At 43.2% G+C, this 22,614-nt stretch overlaps 1 protein-coding gene across 3 annotated transcripts in view; it reads left to right on the plus strand.

Moving 5' to 3' along the window:
• Positions 1–22,614, plus strand: part of Map3k20 (mitogen-activated protein kinase kinase kinase 20) — a 163,708-nt gene that overhangs the window by 92,411 nt on the left and 48,683 nt on the right. For all 3 annotated transcript variants that reach the window (XM_036185842.1, XM_036185844.1, XM_036185843.1), the window contains exons 8-11: positions 281–367; positions 5,994–6,068; positions 11,436–11,542; positions 21,194–21,329. In XM_036185842.1, the coding sequence (XP_036041735.1) occupies positions 281–367; positions 5,994–6,068; positions 11,436–11,542; positions 21,194–21,329 (405 nt within the window). The remainder of the gene's footprint in view (positions 1–280; positions 368–5,993; positions 6,069–11,435; positions 11,543–21,193; positions 21,330–22,614) is intronic.

The raw sequence follows: 22,614 nt of genomic DNA on the forward strand, positions 1-22,614 counted from the left end.
AAATCCCAATGAGTAAAAAGATCAAGTTTAATCACTAATTTAAAATCTTAAATGTAGACACTCCAATTGCTAAAACAAGTTTTTTCTTTATATACAAAGAACACGAAAGTATATAACATATGGTAGAAGTCCTATGTATGAATATATACATACATCGTCTAAGTTTCTACAGATGCTTGGCTACCTCTAGTAATTGGATACAATTAAATGCTAGCTACGTTTTCAGTAATATACCAATATAAAGTACCAGAATAAAAATTCCATTTTCTTTTTGTTACAGGTTCTCTGGGAGATGCTAACAAGGGAGGTCCCCTTTAAAGGTTTGGAAGGATTACAAGTAGCTTGGCTTGTAGTGGAAAAAAACGAGGTAAGACTCCGTTTCTCCATTCAGGTGCATAGATCAGAAAACAGTATTGGGGTTTTGCAAAAGACTTTTTCATCTTCTTCAAATTGAAAGTAAGTTCACGCTTATGGAAAGATTAGCAGTAGGAGCTAACACAAAGGGTCAAAGTGATGTTATTCCTCATGAATGGACCCTTTACATCTAATTGTTGCAGCTTCACGTCGTGATGCTGTAGATCAAAAATTGTACAAGTACTGTACTAGTTTCTCAGTCTCAATTGTAAAACCTGGGGGTTTGTTCTTAGTGATGAAAGAAGCCATTGCGTCCAAGGTAGGGGAACAGTTTAACTGCATCTCCTGCGTTTAGGACATCTTTTTTACTGGCCGGGAGTTGATATATCTGTAAGAGACCTTCAGCTACTTCAACTTACCTCTCCCAGCAGGAGTCACTATAGTACAAGAAACTGTCGCTTAGATGAGAATTTCAAAAATAAAAGAAGAAAAAATAGTTTCAAAAGGGGGAAAAATTACAGTTTTGCCACCTACGTTGAGCACTACATTGAAGATGAGCTCCTCACTGGAATTGGCGAGGCAGTGGCACCGGTGCTGCCTTCCTCATGCAGAGTCGCTCCATTTCAAAGGGACTTCAGTGGCGTAAACACCGTTTGTGCTGGGTCCCCAGCCTCGCCTTTCTTCTGCCCACAAATTGAGGCTTTCAGCTGGTTGGACCTATGAGCCTACATCAGAGAACATGGCACATCCATATCAAAGAGAGCAACTACATTTTGAAAGGTTTCAAATTGTCACTGAAACGCACAGCTATGGAAATCTCTCAGCATAAGGACGAAGCATCCAATGTCACGGCATTAGGAGAACTTAGATGGCTTCCTGGACGGGCACGCTTGTGCTTGCAAGGCAAAACAACTTATTTCCAGGAACTTCTTCATTTCCATATCTGTGTACAAAGGCCAAGTGAGTCCTTAAAGTAAAATCCTCTCCAGAAGAATATCTAAAGATAGCCCCTTTTTAGCGCGTTAACAGAACTGGATTGACCCTGTATGAGCACAGAGCAAGCTAGGTTAATCAGAAAGCCACTGTTGACCAGGAGAAACCAAGATTCTGTCTCCTGGATCCCATTAACCCATAACTACCTGACTAATTTGTCCTCCGGACTCATTGGGAATGAGTGGCACATTGTGGTGGCTGAATTTGATGGGAGAGGGCTGCCAGCAGAAGAGATGAAAAGGACTTCCTTGCAAGACCAGGCCTCACTCATTGCTTCGCAAGAGCTGTTAGGTTTTAATTAGAAGATAGTCATTTCCCATGCACTGTACAGTGAGGCCTCTCATGAGATAACTAATAGTTTGGGACATGAGGACCTACTGCTTCCCTTCTGTGTCTCTTGCCAGAGAGATGGTTGAGTGTTTACTTCAGGTCTGATGAATCCAAGTGAAGAGAGCATTGACCTTCAGCTGACCTGGAAGCAATCTCTACACTACACAGGATACTTTAGGAAAGGGGTTTAGAAAGCCACCCAGATCCTCCAGAGTTGACAGAATAATTCGAATTTTGCAATTTTTTTTTAATCTAGAGAAAGGCAGAATAGGTGCAATCCAATTCATTTCCAAAGCATTGGATATTTAAAGCTGAAGAGAATGGCAGCTTCCATCCTGCCTGAGGGCTGGGAAGCCCCCACCAACACCCCTCAAAACCCCGTAGCATCACACACAAGGAAGCTACTTCCTTCCGTCCCCTACAGATCCCATTGGACATATCGGGGTGTCTGCATTAAGTGGTTCATAGCTAATGGAGACATCTCAAAGGCTTCCTAAACAGTTGTTTGTTAAGAACCAGGAGGTTGAGAGAACCCACATGGTGACCTAGTTCGCTCAGCTTACCAATGACTTGAAGTAAAACTGGTTGAATGAAGGAGAATTGTCTGTTGGTCCCATTCTACACAGTATTACTTGTCAAAAAAAAAAAAAAATGTGGCTATTAAGCCTAGAAGGGATTTCCAGGGTTCTTCAAGAAGGTCTCTTCATTCTGTCACATTAGAGGCATTGTCATTGGCTTTCCAAGCAAAATCTACTCACACAGTGTTAAAGCAATTCCCAGAAACTGAATTCACTTAATAACAAAACTGAGACTTCAAGAAACGTAACTCGTAAACCTCTCCCACTCCCAATATTTTATTTATCTTTACTGTTGAATACTTTCAGTTATTGGGCTGGAGAAAGGTTTCCATATTTTCACATCTTCATTTAAATAAGGACGATGTGTTTAGACTGCCAAGGAGAGATTGTTAATGTGATCTATCTAGTCCTTCTGTACCATCTATATCCAATTAGTAGGGTTGCTTTTTTAAAAAAGCTTTTTACATTGAAATAATTATGGACTCCTAAGAGTCTGTAAAAAATATTATGGAGAATCCTGTGTCCCCAGTGTCCCCACTGCTAATACCGAATATAGCTGCAGTGGCATCCAAGCCGGGCAGTTAGGGAGGGACTGCACTCTTAACTAGGTGGGAACCCCTCTATAACCCTTCCCTCCACATAGATCATTCTCACTGAGCTACAGGAAAATCACGCTTTCTAACATTTCCTCTGAGGATCTTTGCTTCTTCCTTTTATGGAATAAGGCTTTTGACTCATCATTTTTTTTTTCTGATGTTAACCTCTATTAAAAATAGATTCATAAACCCTTGTTACACCTTACCAAGCAAGCAGTGAACCTTACAGAAGGCATGAGCTTAAGAGGGCACTCCTAAGAACTATTTTTAGTATTCCTAGGAGATACAAATATTTGCTTTTTTATTTCCATGAAAATCAGTAGGCCTTCAGAATGTTTTAGAGTATAATTTCTACTTTTATAAATACTTGGGTTCTTGTATAAAAGAGTGGTTTTTTGTAAATAGCAAATTAATTAATGTAAAAAAAATCATAAAACTTAAATTTTAATTGAGAGCAATGAGATGGCTCAGCAGGTAGAGGCACTTGCTACCAAGCCTAACAACCTGAGTTCAATTCCCGATACCCACATTTTGGGAGAGAACTTGCATCCTCATATTGTCTTTTCCACCTCAACATGCACACCACAGCACAGGCACGCTTTTACACACACACACACACACACACACACACACACACACACACACTTAACAAATGAATGAATTAATTAGAAATCTATTTTATGTACAAAACTTTTTAAACTTAAAATTCAATCTACTACCCTAACTTCAGAAAGATAAAAACTTAAATATTTTCACATCTTATGTATAAAATGATATAAAGACTTTTTTAAATACCCCACCTACTTTAGTTATTAGGAGACACTCTACTTTTAAATGTGAAACCTTTATTCTAAAATGTCTAAGCTGTAAGTAATGCTACTGCATAGTACAAAGATCTGGCCATTTCAGGGTGTTTGGAATCATTAGGAATGCATTAAAATTGTGTAATCAGGACATGAATACTTCAGATTATATTTTAAAGTACTTTTTAATACACCAAAGAAATCCTTTACATAAAAGTGTCTGAGTCTGTGATTAGCTAACACTTGACAGTATTAGATATTAAAAATTACCTTTTCTTTGTGTAATGTTTGAAATGTGTCTAAAAAGGCTTTCCAGTAAGAAAAAAGGACAAAAGGCCACCCAACTTAAGCCTGTTGGCATTGGCGCCAGTGGTAACCACTGAGGTTAGGCTGCACTGAGGTGCATTCATCTGAAACCCACTCTGCTTATTTGTAGAGAGTACACGCAGGTGCATGTGTGCATCTGTAGTGTGTCCTCATTCATTCCCACCTCCCAATCTTCTTCTGGTTTTTAAGCAAACAGCTGATTTTCCTTCAGATCTCTGAAAAAAATGTGCAGGTCACAGCATAGTAAAGTAACAGTTGAAACATACTGTTCCATTCTGTGCGGTCAACAGACTGGGAGTTTGAGAGGCTTGACATAGCTTTCATTCGGTGAGGATCTCTTTTATTCTGTTAACTTAATTTTGATGTGAAGGGTGTGTGTGATTCTAAATGTAGACTATCAATTTTCTTGCCCAGATGCTCATCTTCCTAGTTATATGCATAGCTTCACCCAAATTCAGTTTTAAATTTTCTATTTGTAAAATTTGGCAGACACTTCCAGGGAGTTAAACCTTAGTGCTTTACAGTGGCACAGTTCTGCACTCCACCACATCCATGCGCAGTCACACACACACACACACACACACACACACACACACACACACACACCCTCTGCACTGGGGATGCAGCCCAGGGCTTCCTGAGTGTCTGTTGCCCTGCCCAACCCCAGGGCTCTCTTTCTAACAATGACATTGATGGCCCTCGTTTTGCTGAAGAAAGCCAGAAAACCTCAGCTCCCCGACGTGCATCATGCTTCGAGTCAGTATAACCCTGTAATATGCAGACTAAGTGGAAATACTACCGTGCACACATGCTCAGGCAAGACCTTGCTAGACAAGATGACAAGGCCACTTAAGGTGCTTAGCCTTGTGGTTAAATGGACTAAGGGCTGCAGATACAGCCTGAGAGAGGTGAGCATGTTAATGACTTAGTTCCAAGACCTGCACTGTTGCTAGAGACAGTTCTTAAAATTGTAGTTAGGTTATGACTGATGCAAAAAAAAAAAAAAAAAAAAAAATCACTCTCCTTTGATTTCTTATGTGTGGGCATTGTACTCGTGGGAAGTCTGGTGTATTTGGAAACGGTTCAAAAATATTTTCTGTTTATTTGTAGCTCAGTTAGATGCCAAGTCCAGAAAACTTTAAACTTTATTTTGTTTACTAGGCTAACATAAAGCCACATGGAACATTTGTGATTTGGTGGTTTACAAGAGAGTTCTTGATTATATGATGCTTTATAGTATATTGAAGGATGTCTAGTCATCATTTATTTTTATGGTGTAGAGGCTCAAACTCAGTGCCCCATACATGCCAGGCCATTCTTTTGCTGTTACTGAGTTATTGGCTGGCCCCTCAAGCCTTTTAAAACAAAAATTCCCCTTGAGGATAGGGGCATGTCATGGTCTATGCAAACCAGAACTGTAGGGTGGGAGAGTAGGATTGATCCTCACAAGCTAATCTGTTTTGTATCAAGTCCATTTCAGTACACGGGTGTGACTGAAGGTAAAGCCGTAATGAATCAAGCATGCTGAATGGCAGATTCGCAATTACCAGTGCGAAAATGCAGAGTGATCTTCTGTGCCAAAGATGTTTTCAGAGCTTCGAACCTATTGCCAAAACTCAACTTGTTTCCTAGATACCTGGCTGGTGTGCAGGAATCACAAGCTGCCTATAAAAACATAGTAATAAGTTTGTGGTGTTAGATGTAGCGTTGTGTCCCAGCTTGCCCCTCTCCTGCTGTAGTCTCTTTGAGATGAGATCGCTTTGTTGCATTTGTCAGGATGAACCTGACCTTTCCAACTACCCTGATGCCCATGTGGGAAAGCGGGATTCTTTGGAGGTTCGCCAGAACAAATCTGTGCGTGAATTCTCCCGTCATGTATTAATCCAGGGAAGCTTTAAGTTCTGGGTCTTGTTTATGCTTTTAAATTAGCTCTTTGATGATCCTTCAAAGGACATTTCCCTGTCTCGAAGAGTAAAGCCCTGTTTCTTCTTCTGTTTGCCTCCCCTTTGTAGAGATTAACCATTCCAAGCAGCTGCCCCAGAAGCTTTGCAGAACTGTTACATCAGTGTTGGGAAGCTGATGCCAAGGTACTTTTGTTATTGTTCTAACTTCTGAAATTTTACCTGTTCGTTTCTGAGTTTTTAACACTTGGCGCAGGGAAAAGCATTATACAGCGAAAGTGATTGCCAAGCCTGCATGCCCCATGACTGCTGCAGCCCCGTGTTGACATCTCCATGTCTTGACCTCTAGATCAAGTGACTATTATCAGCTCTTCCTTCTTTCAACAGTGCTCTTTGGCGTTCTTGACTCAAAACACAATTTCGTGCCTTGTAAAAACAGCTAACACAGTACTCACTATATGTGAAGCCGTGTTTCGAGCACTTTCTATTAACTAACTCTTGGATATAGGAGCTGAACTCACCCTTGGCTCACAGATGGAGAGCCAAGGCCCACACAGGTTAAATGATGAGTCAGGGGCACATGGCTTGTAGTGGTGGGGCTGGATGTGATCCCAGGCAGTCTGCCATGGCTCCTAGTGTCTCTTCCATTGCCTTTCTGTCTAACTGAGGAGCAGACAGAAGCCATGCTTTGTAGAATTCTAGTGTGCCCCCCTGGGGGGGGGGCAGGTCCAGGGGGTGTTTTTGAGCTGTCACAATAAGACTGAAGAAATTCTAATCCTAGGCTTTCCTGCATTTATCACCCGTAAGCATGGATAGCCAATATCCTTTCCCTACAAAGATCAGCTTTAAAAGAAACACCCTTGGATACATACAGAAATAGTTAGGGAGAAAATGATGCTGGTCTTGAATTTGCTTCAAAATATAGTGAAGGTCAGTGGACAGTAACACAAATTGAATGTGATTGGAAGTGGTAAGTTCTGAAGCTCAATCATAGCATATAGACATACTGTTTCATGTGTGTTTAGATTTTCATAATAAACTTCATAATTTAAAAATGAGTCTCAGATTAAATAGTAAAACAATTGAGTGATCAAATTCTAGAAAGAAACAAAATCATAATTCAAATTTGTCTAGTTTACTAGACAAATCAGTATTACAACTGATTCAAAAATAGAGGCCATAAAAAATAACAAAGAAACCTAAAAAATATGGAATTCTTCCTTAATTTATACCCATTTCCAGTCAGAGCCCAGGGATGAATGGGCAGTGTGCTCCTTTGGTGGAAATGGCTTAGAGACAAACTGGGCGTGTGGACAGAAGTCTTGTTGATTCATGCAGAATGTTTCCAGCACATTGTCCCACACCGAGAAGAGAACACAGTGACACTCCCACAGGAGCCCCGTTGGGAGACCTCCTTCCCATGTGCTTCCATTCTGGGAAGATTCAATTGCTAGCCTGCAGCTGTGTGCATCCTGCCTTGGCCCTGGCGTCCTGCAGCCTCTGGCCACTCCAGCTCTTGAGACTTCCAGCTGCCTCTTTCCAAGTGGAGTCCTATATAGCTTAGTGTTACTTTTCTTTAAGAATATGGCATTTGGATAGTTACTATTTCTATTAGTACACTGTCAATGCTGTGACAAGTTGAGTGTTCTACCCTACCCCTGTTTAGACCCTCTTATTTCCAGTGTGATTTTTTTTTTCCCTTCAGAATGTGGGGTTTTAAGCATTAAGCATTAAAAGAAATGTACGTATTGCAACTAATTAGGTTAAACTATAAGCAGATTTTGCAAGTTTATTTTCAAACATGTACTGTTTAAATGTTATCACATTGCCTCTACTTTTGTGTCTGTTAAAACATATACAGTGATTTCAGTAGTGTTTTCTTCCTCTCTTGCTTAATTGGAAATTTCACCTGAATTTATTTGCACTGAATTAGATTAGTGCAACCAGATCTCTAGAATTGTGATCACATTTCAGTATGATTTAATTTCTCAGTTGAAAACATGGTACTATACTAGTAAAACCCTAAGAATGTAATATAATCACCCCATGCACATGGAATTTAAGCCCAGAGCAATACCTATAAAACTGTCATGTCTTCAACATGTAGGAACTAGAACCTTCTTTAGGACCAAAAGAATCTTGTGTTCCAGCCACTATAAAGAAACCTTGAAATTGATTTTCCCCCTAAACTCATGACATTTTATTCTGATAAAAGTACTCCAGGCCACTGTATTTGATTTGATTGGACAGCAGCTGCAACTCACACTTCCTCACATGCTAATCATCTGCAGACATACCTCACATGCTAATCTGCAGGCACACTCACATGCTAATCTGCAGACATATCTCACATGCTAGTTTACAGGCACACTCACATGCTAATCATCTGCAGGCATACTCACATGCTAATCTGCAGACACACTCTCATGGTTATCATCTGCAGGCACACCTCACATGCTAATCATCTGCAGGCACACCTCACATGCTAATCATCTGCAGGCACACTCACATGTTAATCATCTGCAGGCACACTCACATGCTAATCATCTGCAGGCACACTCACATGCTAATCTGCAGGCATACTCACATGCTAACCTGCGGGCACACTCACATGCTAACCTGCGGGCACACTCACATGCTTCATTCCCTGAGCACACTCTTTCTCCGGTAATATGCCACTGAGTCTTCCCTGACATCCCGCTAATCCTTGTCCAGACCCAGACTGAGTCTGGGTTACTGCCCCAGCTTATATAGTGATAGCCTTTCTTGCTAAATGGATTGCAGGTTCTGTGAGGGAGTTTACACACACACACACACACACACACACACACACACACACACACACACACACACACACAGAGTTTCTATAGCACTTAGCAGCAATAGAAAGTAGATGCAGAAGCTGGATCACAGTAAATTTTATGAGAGGTATATTTTCATTCTGTGGCTTAAAGTTGGTGCTGTCCTATGGTCTATGGTCTGTATAGTAACTGGTTAAAGTATGTATTTCCTTTTTCAGTCCTTCGACTTTAGAGCATTAACACGTAGATTACATTATACAGCTTCCCTGTAGGGCTGGTGTTCTTTTGCAGTGAAGAAGAGAGACATATAGGAAAAACGTGGCATTGTGTGAGTGACAGAGCATACCGGTGGCCTAATCATATGCTCAAAATATTTTATTGGAGTTGGAAACGTAACTTAGTTGATAGAGTACTTATCTAATATGCACAAAGCCCTGGGTTGGACTGCCAGCCCTGTGTAAACCAAGTGTGGCTGGTCATGCCTATCATCCTCAGCACTGGGGAAGCAGAAGCAGAAGATTAGAAGTCTCCATAGTAAGTCCAAGACCAGCCTGGGATATTCAAAACCTATCTCAAAAATTAAACTATGTGTATGTATGCCTAGTATGTGAATGAAAGTAAGAACAGACAGATGAGTATGGACTTGTCTTAAATTGGCATCTCTGAAGCTGATGATTAGGGAGGAGCTGGTAGCATACTCTACGAGATTAAAAAAAAAAAAATGAAGTTTAAAGCATAGCCCAGGTTCTGTGGCCAGCTTCCTGTGTAAGGCTGGATAATATATGCCTTTCTGAACTACTTGTTCTATGTATGAAATGGAAATAGCAAATAGAGACGTAAGATGTGAAGATACATTATAGGTGGTCCTCGTGGTGACTTCTTTTAAGATAGGCAATCTGTACACGACACTCCAGAGGCACCTGAGCCCTTCAGAGGAGCAGCCATGGGTCCTAGTGAAGTGCTGTGCTCTGCAGCCAGCCACCTAAGACCATCACTGCAGAATTCTACATTGTTGAACTCCTGGATCCAGTAATCCTCCTGCCTCAGCCTCCCAAATAGCTGGCACTACTGACAATGTACCACTGCAGCCAGCTGTGGCTGCATCTTAAATGCTCCTCCTGATAATGTATGAGAGCAAAGTCGAACTGTGATGGTAAGGTTTTTTTAAAGGGATGCTTGTCATCAGAATATAGAGGAATTTAGTTTTCTTTCAAGAATAGTTAAATGTAAGGGAAAATAAGTCTTTAAAAGTTGATTAGGTGGGCTGGAAATGTAGCGTGGTTGGTAGAATGCTTGCCTCGTATGCAAAGGCCCTGGGTTCGATCCCCTGCACTGTATAAACTAGGTGTATTATGCAGCCCAATATGTGGGAAGTAGAAGGAAGATCAGGAGTTCGGAGTCACCCTCAGCTACACGGAGTGAGAGGGTAGCCTGGGATCTGTGAGACCACAATTTGTTGTTGTTGTTATTGTTATTGTTGTTTTCTTTCTTTGTTTGTTTAAAAAGGAATCATTAGCTCCTGTTGCCACTTTTCCGTGCAAAACGAATTTCCTATGTTTCCTATGTTTATTTTGTAATCAGTCCTAGTGCAAAGTCACACTTTTTTTTTTTCCGTTTAAAACCTGACACACAGTGGAAAACATGAAGGAAAGAACGAAGTTTAAAACACAGGCTCGTTTTCATGTGTCCTAGTTAAAGCCTTTTTCTGTGCTCCTCAGTTACATTTCACAATGCATGCTTTCTTCACACACACACACACACACACACACACACACCATTTGTGTATGTACACACATGTGCATGTGCCCTTAAACAAATGAAGACCGAAGTCAGTACACATCCCAGTTGTGTATTTCTGAGCTATGGGAAAGAGCTTTTCTTAACAATGTCAGAAGCACCCGGGCAGGTCCCGAGAGCAAGCCCCCTCAACACTGTGCCTTCCTGTTTCTGTGCTCCTAAATTCAAATGCGTGTTTTAATTGCTGTAGCTGTAATTAGTTCTGAAATGGTGTAATTATGAGGCATGATGAGGAGAGAATGTGCATCCTCCTTTCATTATCTTTCTCCCCTTTTGTTTTAACCTTTTGTCTCCGCCTTGGCTGAAGTGGGAAGAGGTGAGCACAGACAGTGCCTGTTAGAGACAGACTGAGCGCGCTTTTTCAGTTGCAGCCTGCAGCAGGGTGTGGTGTCCTGAGCCAAAGCTGCCTTCAATGTGGGATAAACCTGGAGAGCAGTGATGTGACCGTGGCTTTAATTCCCCCACCACCACCACCACCAATTGATTTGGGAAGTTTTCTTAGTCCAATAGGTTGTTAAGCAGATATTGCCCACCCACACACATTTTATAAAAAAAAAATGGGGGGGAATGGAAACATCGGTGTAGTAGACAGCAGAATGTTCAAAGTGCATAATCTAGTAAGTTTTGACTCTCTCTACCACATGGATAGGTCTTTAATGACTGAAGATTTTCTTAAGGCATTCTTGGTGATATCTCAAAGTCGGACGTGGCACCTCTCCCCTTACCAACAGAAGACTACTCATTATCCTAACCTGACGCCCTGTGGTTGAAAAAAATCACCATATCTATCCTTAGGGATAACTAATTGCAGATGAAGATTCGGCTCCCTCCACCTGTGTGATCTGATGGCTGTAAACACTGAGTCTGGACACTGTCACGTTCCGCCGGGTGTGCCTACACTTCCTCCTGTCATTTCTTCTTAAGTCTCACGGTGGTTCCTTTTTCTCTCCTTCAGAAACGGCCATCATTCAAGCAGATCATTTCAATCCTGGAGTCTATGTCAAACGACACGAACCTTCCTGACCAGTGTAACTCGTTCTTACACAACAAGGCAGAGTGGAGGTGGGTAGCGCCGGCCTGAGTCTCTCCCTCCCAGCCCACAGCTTCAGTGGTGGGAGCCAGATGCCTGATGGACAGTCCTGGTCTCTAAGCACAGCCTGGGGCTGGGTGGAAGCTAAGATTTACATCCCTGCCTTCATATGGAAGGGAGAGTTGCTCTGTATTGGTTGTCTTAGCATGCGTCTAAGTATTTGGGAAGAGTATTGAATCGTGTATTCTGAAGCTTCTCTATACACATTCTGTGTAAGGAAGCGTTAGTCTCTGTACAGGAAAAAAAGAATCTTTAAAAAAAAAAAAATAGCTATGTATCCTGTTAGCCTTGCAGTGTGCAAAGCGCTGTGTCTGCTAGTGCTGGGAGCCGGGAACCTATGAAAACAGGTTAGATGTTACAAATCCTGGCAAAACAAATCAGTAAGAGAGAATTGTATTGTGTAAGTGGAAAAAGTAAATCCAAGATGAAACAGCTGGACCAGGTCGAATGACGCAGGAAACATAAATAGCCTGTTTGGGAGCTGGACGCTGTCCCTGCCCTGACTCAGCAGAGATTTGAAGTAACTTCATCTCTGCTCCTGATATCCCTAGCAGTCACGCAATGCCCTGCGCCATCTGCTGGTGCTAAGGCAGTACTGCATGAATTGAGCGCCACTGGATCTAGACTGCTGTGGGTCAGTACACTTTACCATGGCTTTCTGTTTGATTGATACTTTACACCGGACTTACTTATTTTCATTCCTTTGAAATAACTACCTCATAGACCAGTCACTTTTGTCAAATTTTCTTGGCCATACAAAATTAATGCAGTGAGCCCCAATCTAGAGCAGAGGGCTTTTTTTTTTTTCCTGCTCTAAAATAACTAACAAAACCCTGGTGTGACAATTGTTTCCTATGGTAACAGGTCAGTAATCATATCACTCCCCCTCAAACTCTGTATGTGGGTTCCACTGCTTTTCAGACAAAGACAGAAGTGCTTGCCATTTAGAATACCAACTATCTTGAGCATGCCCTGCGCTTCAGGCTCCACAGAGGCACGTCTCTCTTACCAGAACCTCTGCAAGGCAACCTCCTTCAGCTGCACGCTCCTCCTGCCCCACCTCCCCCAGCTCCCATCAGCGACTGTTGACCTAGCTCATCTGCAAAGGAGCAACCCCCACTCCCTGGCCAGATCAGTGCCACAGAGCTCTGAGGTCACCGTGTTGATGTGTCTCAGCGCTGGAGAGTTGGAACAGCAAACGGTCTTATGTATCTCTGTCTCCATCTCGTCCAACAGCAATTGCTCGATAAACATACGGGAAGGAAGGAAAGAAGGCAGGGAGGGCAGGCAGAGAGCATGATGGCAGTGATGATGGTGTAAACAACGCTGCTCTTGTACCCAGTGCATTTGCTTAGGCAGAGCCCTTAAACCTCTCTAGTGCAGGGCTGCAATGGTGAGTAGGATGTCCCCGGACGTGTGGCACTCTGCAGCAGCAGCTGCAGAAACACCCACGTTAAAACGCTAAACATGAGAACACAGATAACCATCGCATTCTGTGCTGGCGAGCCACATGACAGAGAAGCAATGGCTAATAGAGCATAAACAATAAAACCTGATCCTCTGATCTGAGTGTATAATGCAGGGGTTCCCTGAGGAAATGCTATTTGATCTGTTAGCCAGAGGATTAGAGGGATTTTTAAACTGTGAGTATTGGTGTGTTTGAGATAGGGTTTTTTAAGGGTACCGACAAAGAAAACAAAGCAGAGCTGGTAAATTAAAAAAATATATGAAATTTTCTATATCCAAAAACAATAACCATCCAAAATTAAGTTTACAAGAGAGGTGGCATACAGTTATAACTTCCTTCCCTCATGTGGTAGACAGAGCTTCTCATCTATTTGGGGCCTAGGACTCTAGCTCACTGTGTGTGTGTGTGTGTCTGTCTGTCTGTCTGAGGGCGTTATGTGCATGTCTAAGTACAGGCGCACACACGTGTATAGGAACAGAAGGAGGCCTTCTCTATCACATTCTTTCCTTGTTCCTTGAAACAGGAGCTAGGCTGTGGGCAGCAAGCCCCAGTGACCCTCATGGCTGCCTGGTACAGACGGCACTGGGACTGCAAACACACTACCAGGCCCAGCTTTGTATGTATGCCAGGATCCTAACCAAGGTCCTCATGCTTATACAGCAAATACCCCTACCCAGAGAGACATCTCTCCAGCATCTCTAGTTCACTCTTAAAAATTACTGGGGACCCCAAAAAACTTTTGAGTAAATGAGTTAATATTTATTACATTAAAAAATGGAGCTGAAAAATCATAATATATTTATCAGTTCATTTAAAAAAATAGTAAATTCATGCTGCTGAAAAGACAGCTCAGTGGCTGAGAATGTTTGATGCTCTTTCAGATGACTGTACTTAGTTCCCAGCACCCACATCAAGAGACTCAGATCAGACTGTAACTCCAGCTCCAGGCAACCCAATACCCTCTTCGGGCATCCACACACTTTCATATAATATATAAATGTGTAGACAGATACACACATACATACAAACAAAAATCTTTTTGAAACAGTAATAAATTCTGTTCTGCCTTCAGCCCATGGCCCATATGCCATAAAACATCTAGAAAAGTCCATGTTCTTATGAGAGAAGGAGAGTAGAAATGGCCAGTTCTGTCACGGTGCCATCTTGAAAACCAGTTAGGCTTTAAGAACCCTCTGAAGTACTCCCCCGGATCCCTAAACATGCTACAGTGGCTGCCTTTTGCTGTTGTTGTTGTTTGTTCGGGTTTTTTGTTTTGTTTTTTGAGACAGGGTTTCTCTGTATAGCCCTGGCTATCTTGGAAAACTCACTCTGTAGACCAGGCTGGCCTTGAACTCTGAGATTTGCCTGCCTCTGCCTCCCCAGTGCTGGAATTAAAGGCATGCGCCACCAGTGCCCAGCCAGTTACTACCTTTGAAGCAGCATTTTAATTAAAACAGCATGCTGATGGACATGAGAGGGCATTCCACAAGAAGAAATTGAGTAGTGCTGTCATCAAGTAAAATGCTGCTGCTGCTGAGGATTCAGGAAAGAGGGGTCCTCACTCACTGCTGGTGGATAGTGAACTTGTGTGGCCACTGCGGAAATCAGGATAGAATTCCTCAACAAGACAAAACGAAACTTCCACAAGACCCAGATATACTACTCAGGTGTGCACCTGTCCAGCGGGTGTTCTGCTGCTGTGAGGAGACACAATGACCGCAGCGACTCACATAAAAGAGTTTAACTGGGGCCGCTTACAGTTTCAGAGGTTCAGTCCATTTTCATCACGGCAGCATGCAGGCAGGCATGGTGCTGGAAAAGGAGCTGCAAGGTCTACGTCTGGGTCAGCGGGCAACAGGAAGACACAGCCACTAGGCCTGGCTTGGGCTTTTGAGTCCTCAAAACCAATCCCCAGCTGACATACTTCCTCCAACGAAGCCACACCTCCTAATCCTTTTCAAATAGTGCCACTCCCTGGTGACTAAGCATTCAAATACATGAGCCTTATGGGGGCCATTCTTTTTGTTTGGTTGGTTGGTTTTGGTTTTGGGCTTTTGGCTTTGTTTTGTATTGTTTTTGGAGACAAGGTTTCTCTGTGTAGCCCTTGCTGTTCTGGAACTTGCTCTGTAGACCAGGCTGGCTTGGAACTCAGAGCTCCACCTACCTCTGCCTCCCGAGTGCTGGGCTTAAAGGCGTGCGCCATCACTGCCCGGCTAAGGACACTGTTCTTACTCAGACCACAACACCCAAAGGATGGAGCACACCCCTAAGATCCTTGCACTCCCTGCACTGTACACACTAGCCATGAAACGTTCCCTGCCTGGTGCCCACCAGTGGACGAATAGATCAAGGAAATGTGGTACCATGGAATTGCTTGCAATCAAGTAGAAAAATGAAGTCGTGGTGTTTTCAGGAAAATGAATAGAACTGGAAATCATTATGTTAAGTAAAATATGACAGACCCCACGTTTTCTCTTAAATGTAGAACCTGAGTTTAAAGTGCACACACACACACACACACACACACACACACACACACACACACAAACAAGTGCATGCAGGTGTTGGTGTGGTAAGTTGGCTTAGTAGGATGTGTCTGTAATCCCCCTGCTGCCAGAGACAGGCAGATCCCTGGTGCACACTGGCCTACTAGCCTCTGCAAATCTGTGAGTTTCAAGTTCAATGAGAGACCCTATCTCAAAACAAGTGGAGAGATTGAGGAAAATACCTAAAATCAACCTCCTGCTTACACACATGCACATACACACACACACACACACACACACACACACACACACACACACACACACATGAGCATGCACATACCTGTGCATTCTCACAAGAATAGATGGTAAACCACAACACCACACACACATATGTACAAAATAAAATTATGCATGTAGATGTGTGGGTTGCAGAGCTGAAAAAAAGATTCATGGCAGGGGAAGGATTTTTAGTGAGGTGGGAAATAGAAAAGGCCAGAGAATCCGTGTGATGAGAGAGCAGAGTAGCGACTGGCTGGGAGTCTAGAATATGGAGGAGGGCAGTGTGGACAGGTAAGAACAAAGTACAGTGAGTCATATAGGAAAATACCATGATAAAACTCATTCTTGGGGTTGGGGATTTAGCTCAGTGGTAGAGCGCTTGCCTAGCAAGCACAAGGCCCTGGGTTCGGTCCTCAGCTCCGGCAAAAAATAAAAAATAAAAATAAAATAAAATAAAATAAAATAAATTTAAAAAAAAAACCTCATTCTTTTACATGCTAACCTAACAAACTAACTTAAAAAGAAGTCAAGTGGCTAATAAGCATCTGAAAATATTCAACTTCACTTAGCAAACAAATAAATAAAAGGGAGAATAACTCATCAGATTTTCAAATTTTCACATATAAAATTAAGTGGTGCTAATAGGCTTTCTTTTACATTCTTTTTCTTTTCTTTTTCTTTTTCTTTTTCTTTTTCTTTTTTTTTTCAGTATAGTTAGATGCCCACTGTGAATTTACTGCAGAGAATGGGACAGCTCTGACAGAATGCATGGGTGCTTGTTCAGACAGCCCCATTCAGAATACCAAAGCTAGAAACAGAACCAATGTAATTCGAGAAGACTGGCTCCCCAAAGGGGTGTCTCCACACCCAGCATGATGCATCCCCACCCAGGAGTTCTGATCCGTGTACCTAAGGAATGGGTTTAAAATGGTGGCTATGGTCTCGTTCATTCAAAATGACAGAATTTTAAAAATAAAACCAGTGCATATTAACCTGTATGTACATGCACATAAGAAAAATGCATCAGAGTGTCACCGGATCACTGGGCAATGACGTTTTTCTATTTATCTTTTTTTTTCTTTAAACTTCTACATTAAATCCGGATTAATTGAATGGTAAATGTAATGTTTAAAACACTTCAAGGTGAAAGCTGGGTAGAGCAGTGCATGCCTGGAGACCTTCCTACTCAAGAAGCTGAGGCAGAAGGGTCACAAGTTCAAGCACAGCCTGGGCAGCATAGCAGAACTCCATCTCAACAACAGGCATAGACAAACAAATCCCACACCTTCAAGGTGTGAAATTAAGAGAACTGACCGTACAAAAAGGAGGGAGGGTACCCTGATCAGTAAGAGGGCACCATTTTCAGGGGCTTTCTCGGGGCCTCTCGGAGAGCGTGAGCCTCACCTGAGCCATCAAAACTAGCTGGAGGCAACAGAGCCATGGGAACTGAACTTGACGGTTAAAGCCTCGGGGGATGATGGTTTATGATACTAATAAGCAGTTATTGTTTATTAGGTCCCTCCAGATGCCCATGCTTCTTTTGAATTATCTTTCTTAATCCCCACAGCAGCCCCAGTCAGATCCCAGGAGCTAACATATCACTGAGGTCTCAACAGCTTAGGTAACTTGCCTGAGCATATACTGTACGGCAGTGGAGCCGGAATGAGGCCCAGGTGCCGTGACATTGGACTGCGGCTATCAGTCAGGGCAGCTGCCCATCAACATGCAGTGTTCTTTGTACCTGGTTTCTTTTTAGCTCAGAAGCAATTGCAGGGTGTGGTCATTTTAGGTTATCAATGGAGTTGGAGATTTTCTCTCCAGGTGCCATCAAGCTCCTGCAGTTCCACAACCCACATAAAAAACAATCATTTAGACACTTATGTTATTTAAACTGTTTGGCCATTAGCTCAGGCCTACCATTGTCCAGCTCTTACTCTTATATTTAGCCCATTTCTATTAATCTATACTTTCCACATGGCTCGTGGCTTACCAGTACTTTACATCTTTCTTGTCATGGCAGCGGCTGGCAGACTACATATCAAGTCAAAAAGCTGTCATTCAGCGTGCCACATGCCAAAAAGAATGCTGTGGGTTTCCAGATCACCTGGTAGTCACGGGACAGGACATTTGTGCCCCAACCTTTGTCAGGGTCCAAAGACTGTCAGAAAATCGGAATCACAGTGAGGTGTGAGAGCAAGCGTGCTGGGATGCTTGCCAGTGGTGGCTTCCTGCTCTGTCTTTCTCTCCATGCAGGCGGACGAAACACCTAATTTAGAAAATTAAAAGATTCTGAAAATCCTCTGTAAAACTAGTTTACTAAAAGCCACTTAAACTGTGTAAGGAAAGAGAGCGAGCATCAGGTTCAATTCATGAAATCCCTGGCTGCCCTCCCGTTGATGTAGGAGCAGTCAGAGCAGGACCTGTGTCCCCGGGAGGCTCCAGCTTTCAATTGTGACCTCATGTGACTCTGCACAAACCTGTGGTGAAATAGTGAATGAGCTAAGGGTTGAAATGGAGCCTTCAGGTTTTGCCTGTAGACAAAATGCTTTGTTGGTTGTTTTCCCATGGTGACATGCCTTTTAAGAACAAAAAACAGAGATCAAAAATGTAATCTCTGCAGTTTGAGTATTAGGACCCATCACATGTTCATACTACAACTTTAATACACTTCTTACCATGTAATATATGAGCCATATGGATATTTTCAAATTGACCTGTGATTTCTCAGTGAATCTGTCTAATGAGAGAAGAATGGGGGTAGTTCATTGCCTGGAGAGGAAAATGGATACTAGTTGAAATCAACCTTAGCTGGATTTGGTTTGCGTTTTCACCGACTGTAGTTTTAGAGATGGAAGAAGGTTTTATATATATAGACACATCAACAAATGCATGTGACAGGAAGGTTGATGCCACCCCCCCCAACTCCCTCCCCCCTTTCAAAACCAACAACAAGGGGGAGCTGTCTTTTCACGTTCCTTGGGTTTGGGTCACTCTCTCATGGTATTTGAGAGGGAGCAGTGCTGGGAAGCTGGACCTGCAGGACAGACTCAGGAAGGTTCTTTTCCCAGCCGGTATGTGTTTCTGTCACAGCTTTGGGCTTACTTAACTGTTAATCTGTTTTCTGCAAGGGCTCAAAATCACAGTGGGCTCCCTGGCCAGAATTTGAGATGAGGCCTTGGATTTAATTACAAGTGAAACAGTCTGTGTTATCCTGACTGAAAGGACCGAGTTTCAGTGGGATCCGTCTCACTGGCAGAAGAGTCCGGACAGGCCTACCAAGCGTCACACACACAGGCAGCCCAGGTCGACCCACCACTAGTATGCCGAGCTCTGCGACCTCCTTGCCGCCCTCTGACCCTCAGGATGGCTCAAAGTGGCTCATTCTTTTTTGTCATGGAAGTTGACTATAAGGTTTTCCACAGTGACTTTTTCTCTTCAGTCTTCCATTTGAAACGTTAAAACAAACTTGTTTGCGAATTGGCACATTATTTTTGTCAGAAATATTAAGGATTAAACTTGGATTTTATAATGACATCATAATTCTCAAAGATTCTGCTTCTGTGCCTTTTCTCGGAACTGCACCCTGACTTCGAGGACCCTTCCTGCTTCGTCCTACAGCCCCAGTGAAAGAGAGAAGCTGCATTGTAATGTTCGGGGACTGTGCATACAGGCAGGGAAGTGAAGTTTGGCTCAAATGCAGACCCCGCTCCGGGCTTCCCCTTGAGTTGAGCAACTCAGTCATCATCCATAAGAGTGGAATAAGATGTCCACTTCCTCTGACTTTCCCTGGAAACACAGGGCGGGTTTTGCTTGAACTGTTCATGAACTGAGCTCTGGGGGCTCACACAGCCACTGTGTAATGTGCATGTGCGGTGCAGGCTTGTCTCAGCAGCTAACCAGGAAGTCCTTTCAGGACAGACATGTCGTCTTTAGCCCTCCGGCCTTCTTTGCATGTTTCTTTGCCCCCCTCCCCCAAAAGCTCCCCCAAGCCCTTTCATCTCTCATCACGTGGGTCATGGCTTGTGTGCAAGCACTTCAGAAACCCAAGGCAGAGAACTTCCAGTTCTCAGAGCATAAATTTAGACGTTAACACTGTGACAGCCCCGAAGGAGGAAACGTTCATGCCGAGCCATTCTGGCAGGTTCAGTTTGTGTAAAGAACAGTTTCTCTCACTGGGCACAGTGTCCTGAGTGGCCTAGACACGAGGGAAAGAACTTCCTGTAAAATTACAAAGTCTAAAAGAAACTCGGAATTTTTCTGGAGTATCGCATGCTTGTTAGATTATAAAGCTTATTCGTCTGGGATTCCTGTGTGCACAGCCGTGTGTCTCTGCGTCTATATGTGTTCCTTGTGCGTTTCTTTGGCTTCTTCTCTTCTGTCTGTACTATCCTAGTTGGTTTTTGTTTTAGCTTATTTTATTTTATAGTTATTCTTTAGATGCCTCCTTGTTTTCTAAGGAGAGACGGGGTTTAGATTTGGATGGGTGGGAGGAATCTCAGAGTGGTTAGGGGAAGGGAATCCATAATCAGAGAATACTGTATGATCAAAAAATGTCATTTGTTTTGTTTTTTGAGACAGGGTTTCTCTGTGTTGTCCTGGCTGTCCTGGAACTCACTCTGCAGACCAGGCTGGCCTCGAACTCAGAGAGAACGCTTGCCTTTGCCTCCAGAGTGCTGGGGTTAAAGGTGTGCACCACCACTGCCCAGCTTGAGAAATGTGTATTTTTAATGAAAGAAAAGTAGAGAAAAAAATTACCTATGCTTGTTAAATAGAGGAAACAGCCACCGTTGCCCAGCAGCAATTCATGTGCTTGCTCTAAGGTAGAGGCATAGGCACCAGCAGGCCCAGGGATTCTCAGGGTGAAGCACATTGTAGAACCCTGGCATCTTAGAACCACTGCCCCTACAGCCAAAGAAATTGCCAGGTTAATCAGCCTCGCTGAGCCACTCCATGGGCAAGAATGCCAGCCAGGTAGCTTGCTCTGTATGTTACACAACGTGTGTGCCATTTTCCATCCACCCATCCGATCCACAGATCGGTGCCCGTTTTGGGGGGCTGTTGTGGAAGTAAGATGAGAAACCGTGTGACGGGGTGCCTTGTGAGCGGTAAAGCCTCATAAACTGCAAGCAGGTACTAAATGGCTAGCCCAACTTGTGCTGTGTAGTTGCTGGTCACTCTTCGTGCTTTGTTGAAATGTTCAGAGTTTGTTTTCCCTAACTAGAAACGGCCTGTTGATTTTGAAGGATAGAGAGAGTCCCGCTTCTCTGGTTGGTTCCTGGCCAATCTCAAAGCCCACACCTTAGCTTTTCATGTGGTTAGCGCTCCAATGGACCCACCGAGTGTCCCCGGGGCCACCGGTAGTGGAGACTCACTGAGTTATCTCTCTGCAGGTGCGAAATTGAGGCAACCCTCGAGAGGCTGAAGAAACTAGAGCGAGATCTCAGCTTTAAAGAGCAGGAGCTCAAAGAACGAGAGAGACGCTTGAAAATGTGGGAGCAGAAGCTGACCGAGCAGTCCAACACCCCGGTGAGTACGCCACCTAGTGGCTCCCTGCAGCACCCAGAAGCCTGGCTGAGCATGGCGGCCGCATGGCTAGGCTCCTCCGCACCCTCCAGCTTTCCCCTGCTCTGCTCCTGAGAATTAAAGGCCTGCACTGGTAGTAAGGAGTATAAAACACCCAAATGCCACACGTTTAAAGGGAAAAAGCCTATTTAAAAGAAAAACCGCTCCTTCTGGATCTTTCCTTAAGAACTGCTATTGTCTCGGTGCATTTGTGTGTTAAAGTTACTAGAGTAAAATATAATGTCTTTTTGGACCGTCTGCCAGGGCCTCAGAACACTGTTGGAATGCTGCTGTTCCACATTGCACTTAGAGGCCATCAGTAATTAATAACTATAATTGCCAGGCAGCCAGGAATGTCTTGGGTGTGTCAGAACTTAACCACATTTTCTTTCTAAGATTGAGCTGGCCTGCTGACAGTGATGACAAGCATTAATATTCCTTATTAATTTAGTGCTATGATTATGAGCAGCATAAAATGGGGAAAAGGCTTCTCCTGGGACAGGAAGCCGGCTTGCTGTACCTCTAGGAAGACCCTTGTTCTTTTCCAAGTCCAGAGGAGCCCTGGCTCTTTATCTTCTAACCTTGAGCTTAAGCTGTATGTTAAATTTTAAGTCCTGTTTCAGCATTCTTCTAGATTTTAAATAGCAGTTACTTTCAGGAAGCAAGAGAATCTTAGGGTTGGTTTTTCTAGGGTTTTTCAGTGGGCAATATTTATCCACTTAAAATCACAAGGAATGAGAGATTAAAAATAAAGTTACTGACAAAGATATCAAGAAAAAAGTTAAATGCCCTTCACTTTGTGTTCCTCAAAGACCTTTCCTATCTAGACAAGTCTTAAGCTCCATTGAGCAACCTCCCTTGAGCAGCCTGTGGCAGCCTACAAAATGTTTTCCCTGTGTCTAAAGAATGAGACTCTGTATCTATTTCCAATTCCTATGGAGAAGCAATCTGATACCCCCTCACCCCCAAAAAGGAGAATGCATCTAAACATTACAGATTTACCCTTTTCAAAAATGCCTTTGGTAATCCCAGGAATGCCAAGGTAAGAATTGAATTGCTGTACATAAGACTGCCAGGAGCTATTGAAAGGGTCCCTCATTTTTGTTAGTGAATCCTGTGAGTTTAACCCAACTCTCAAAGAAGGGGTAAAGCGGTGAGTTTCCTGTTCAGACTGAGTTGGTGCCAGCGGGATGCACCTAGGGCTCAGGGAAAGAGCCCGGCTTCTTGCAAGCAGATGGGAGCAGGAGCC

The sequence above is a fragment of the Onychomys torridus genome, chromosome 4 (genome assembly GCF_903995425.1).
Source record: "Onychomys torridus chromosome 4, mOncTor1.1, whole genome shotgun sequence".
Classification (NCBI taxonomy): domain Eukaryota; kingdom Metazoa; phylum Chordata; class Mammalia; order Rodentia; family Cricetidae; genus Onychomys; species Onychomys torridus.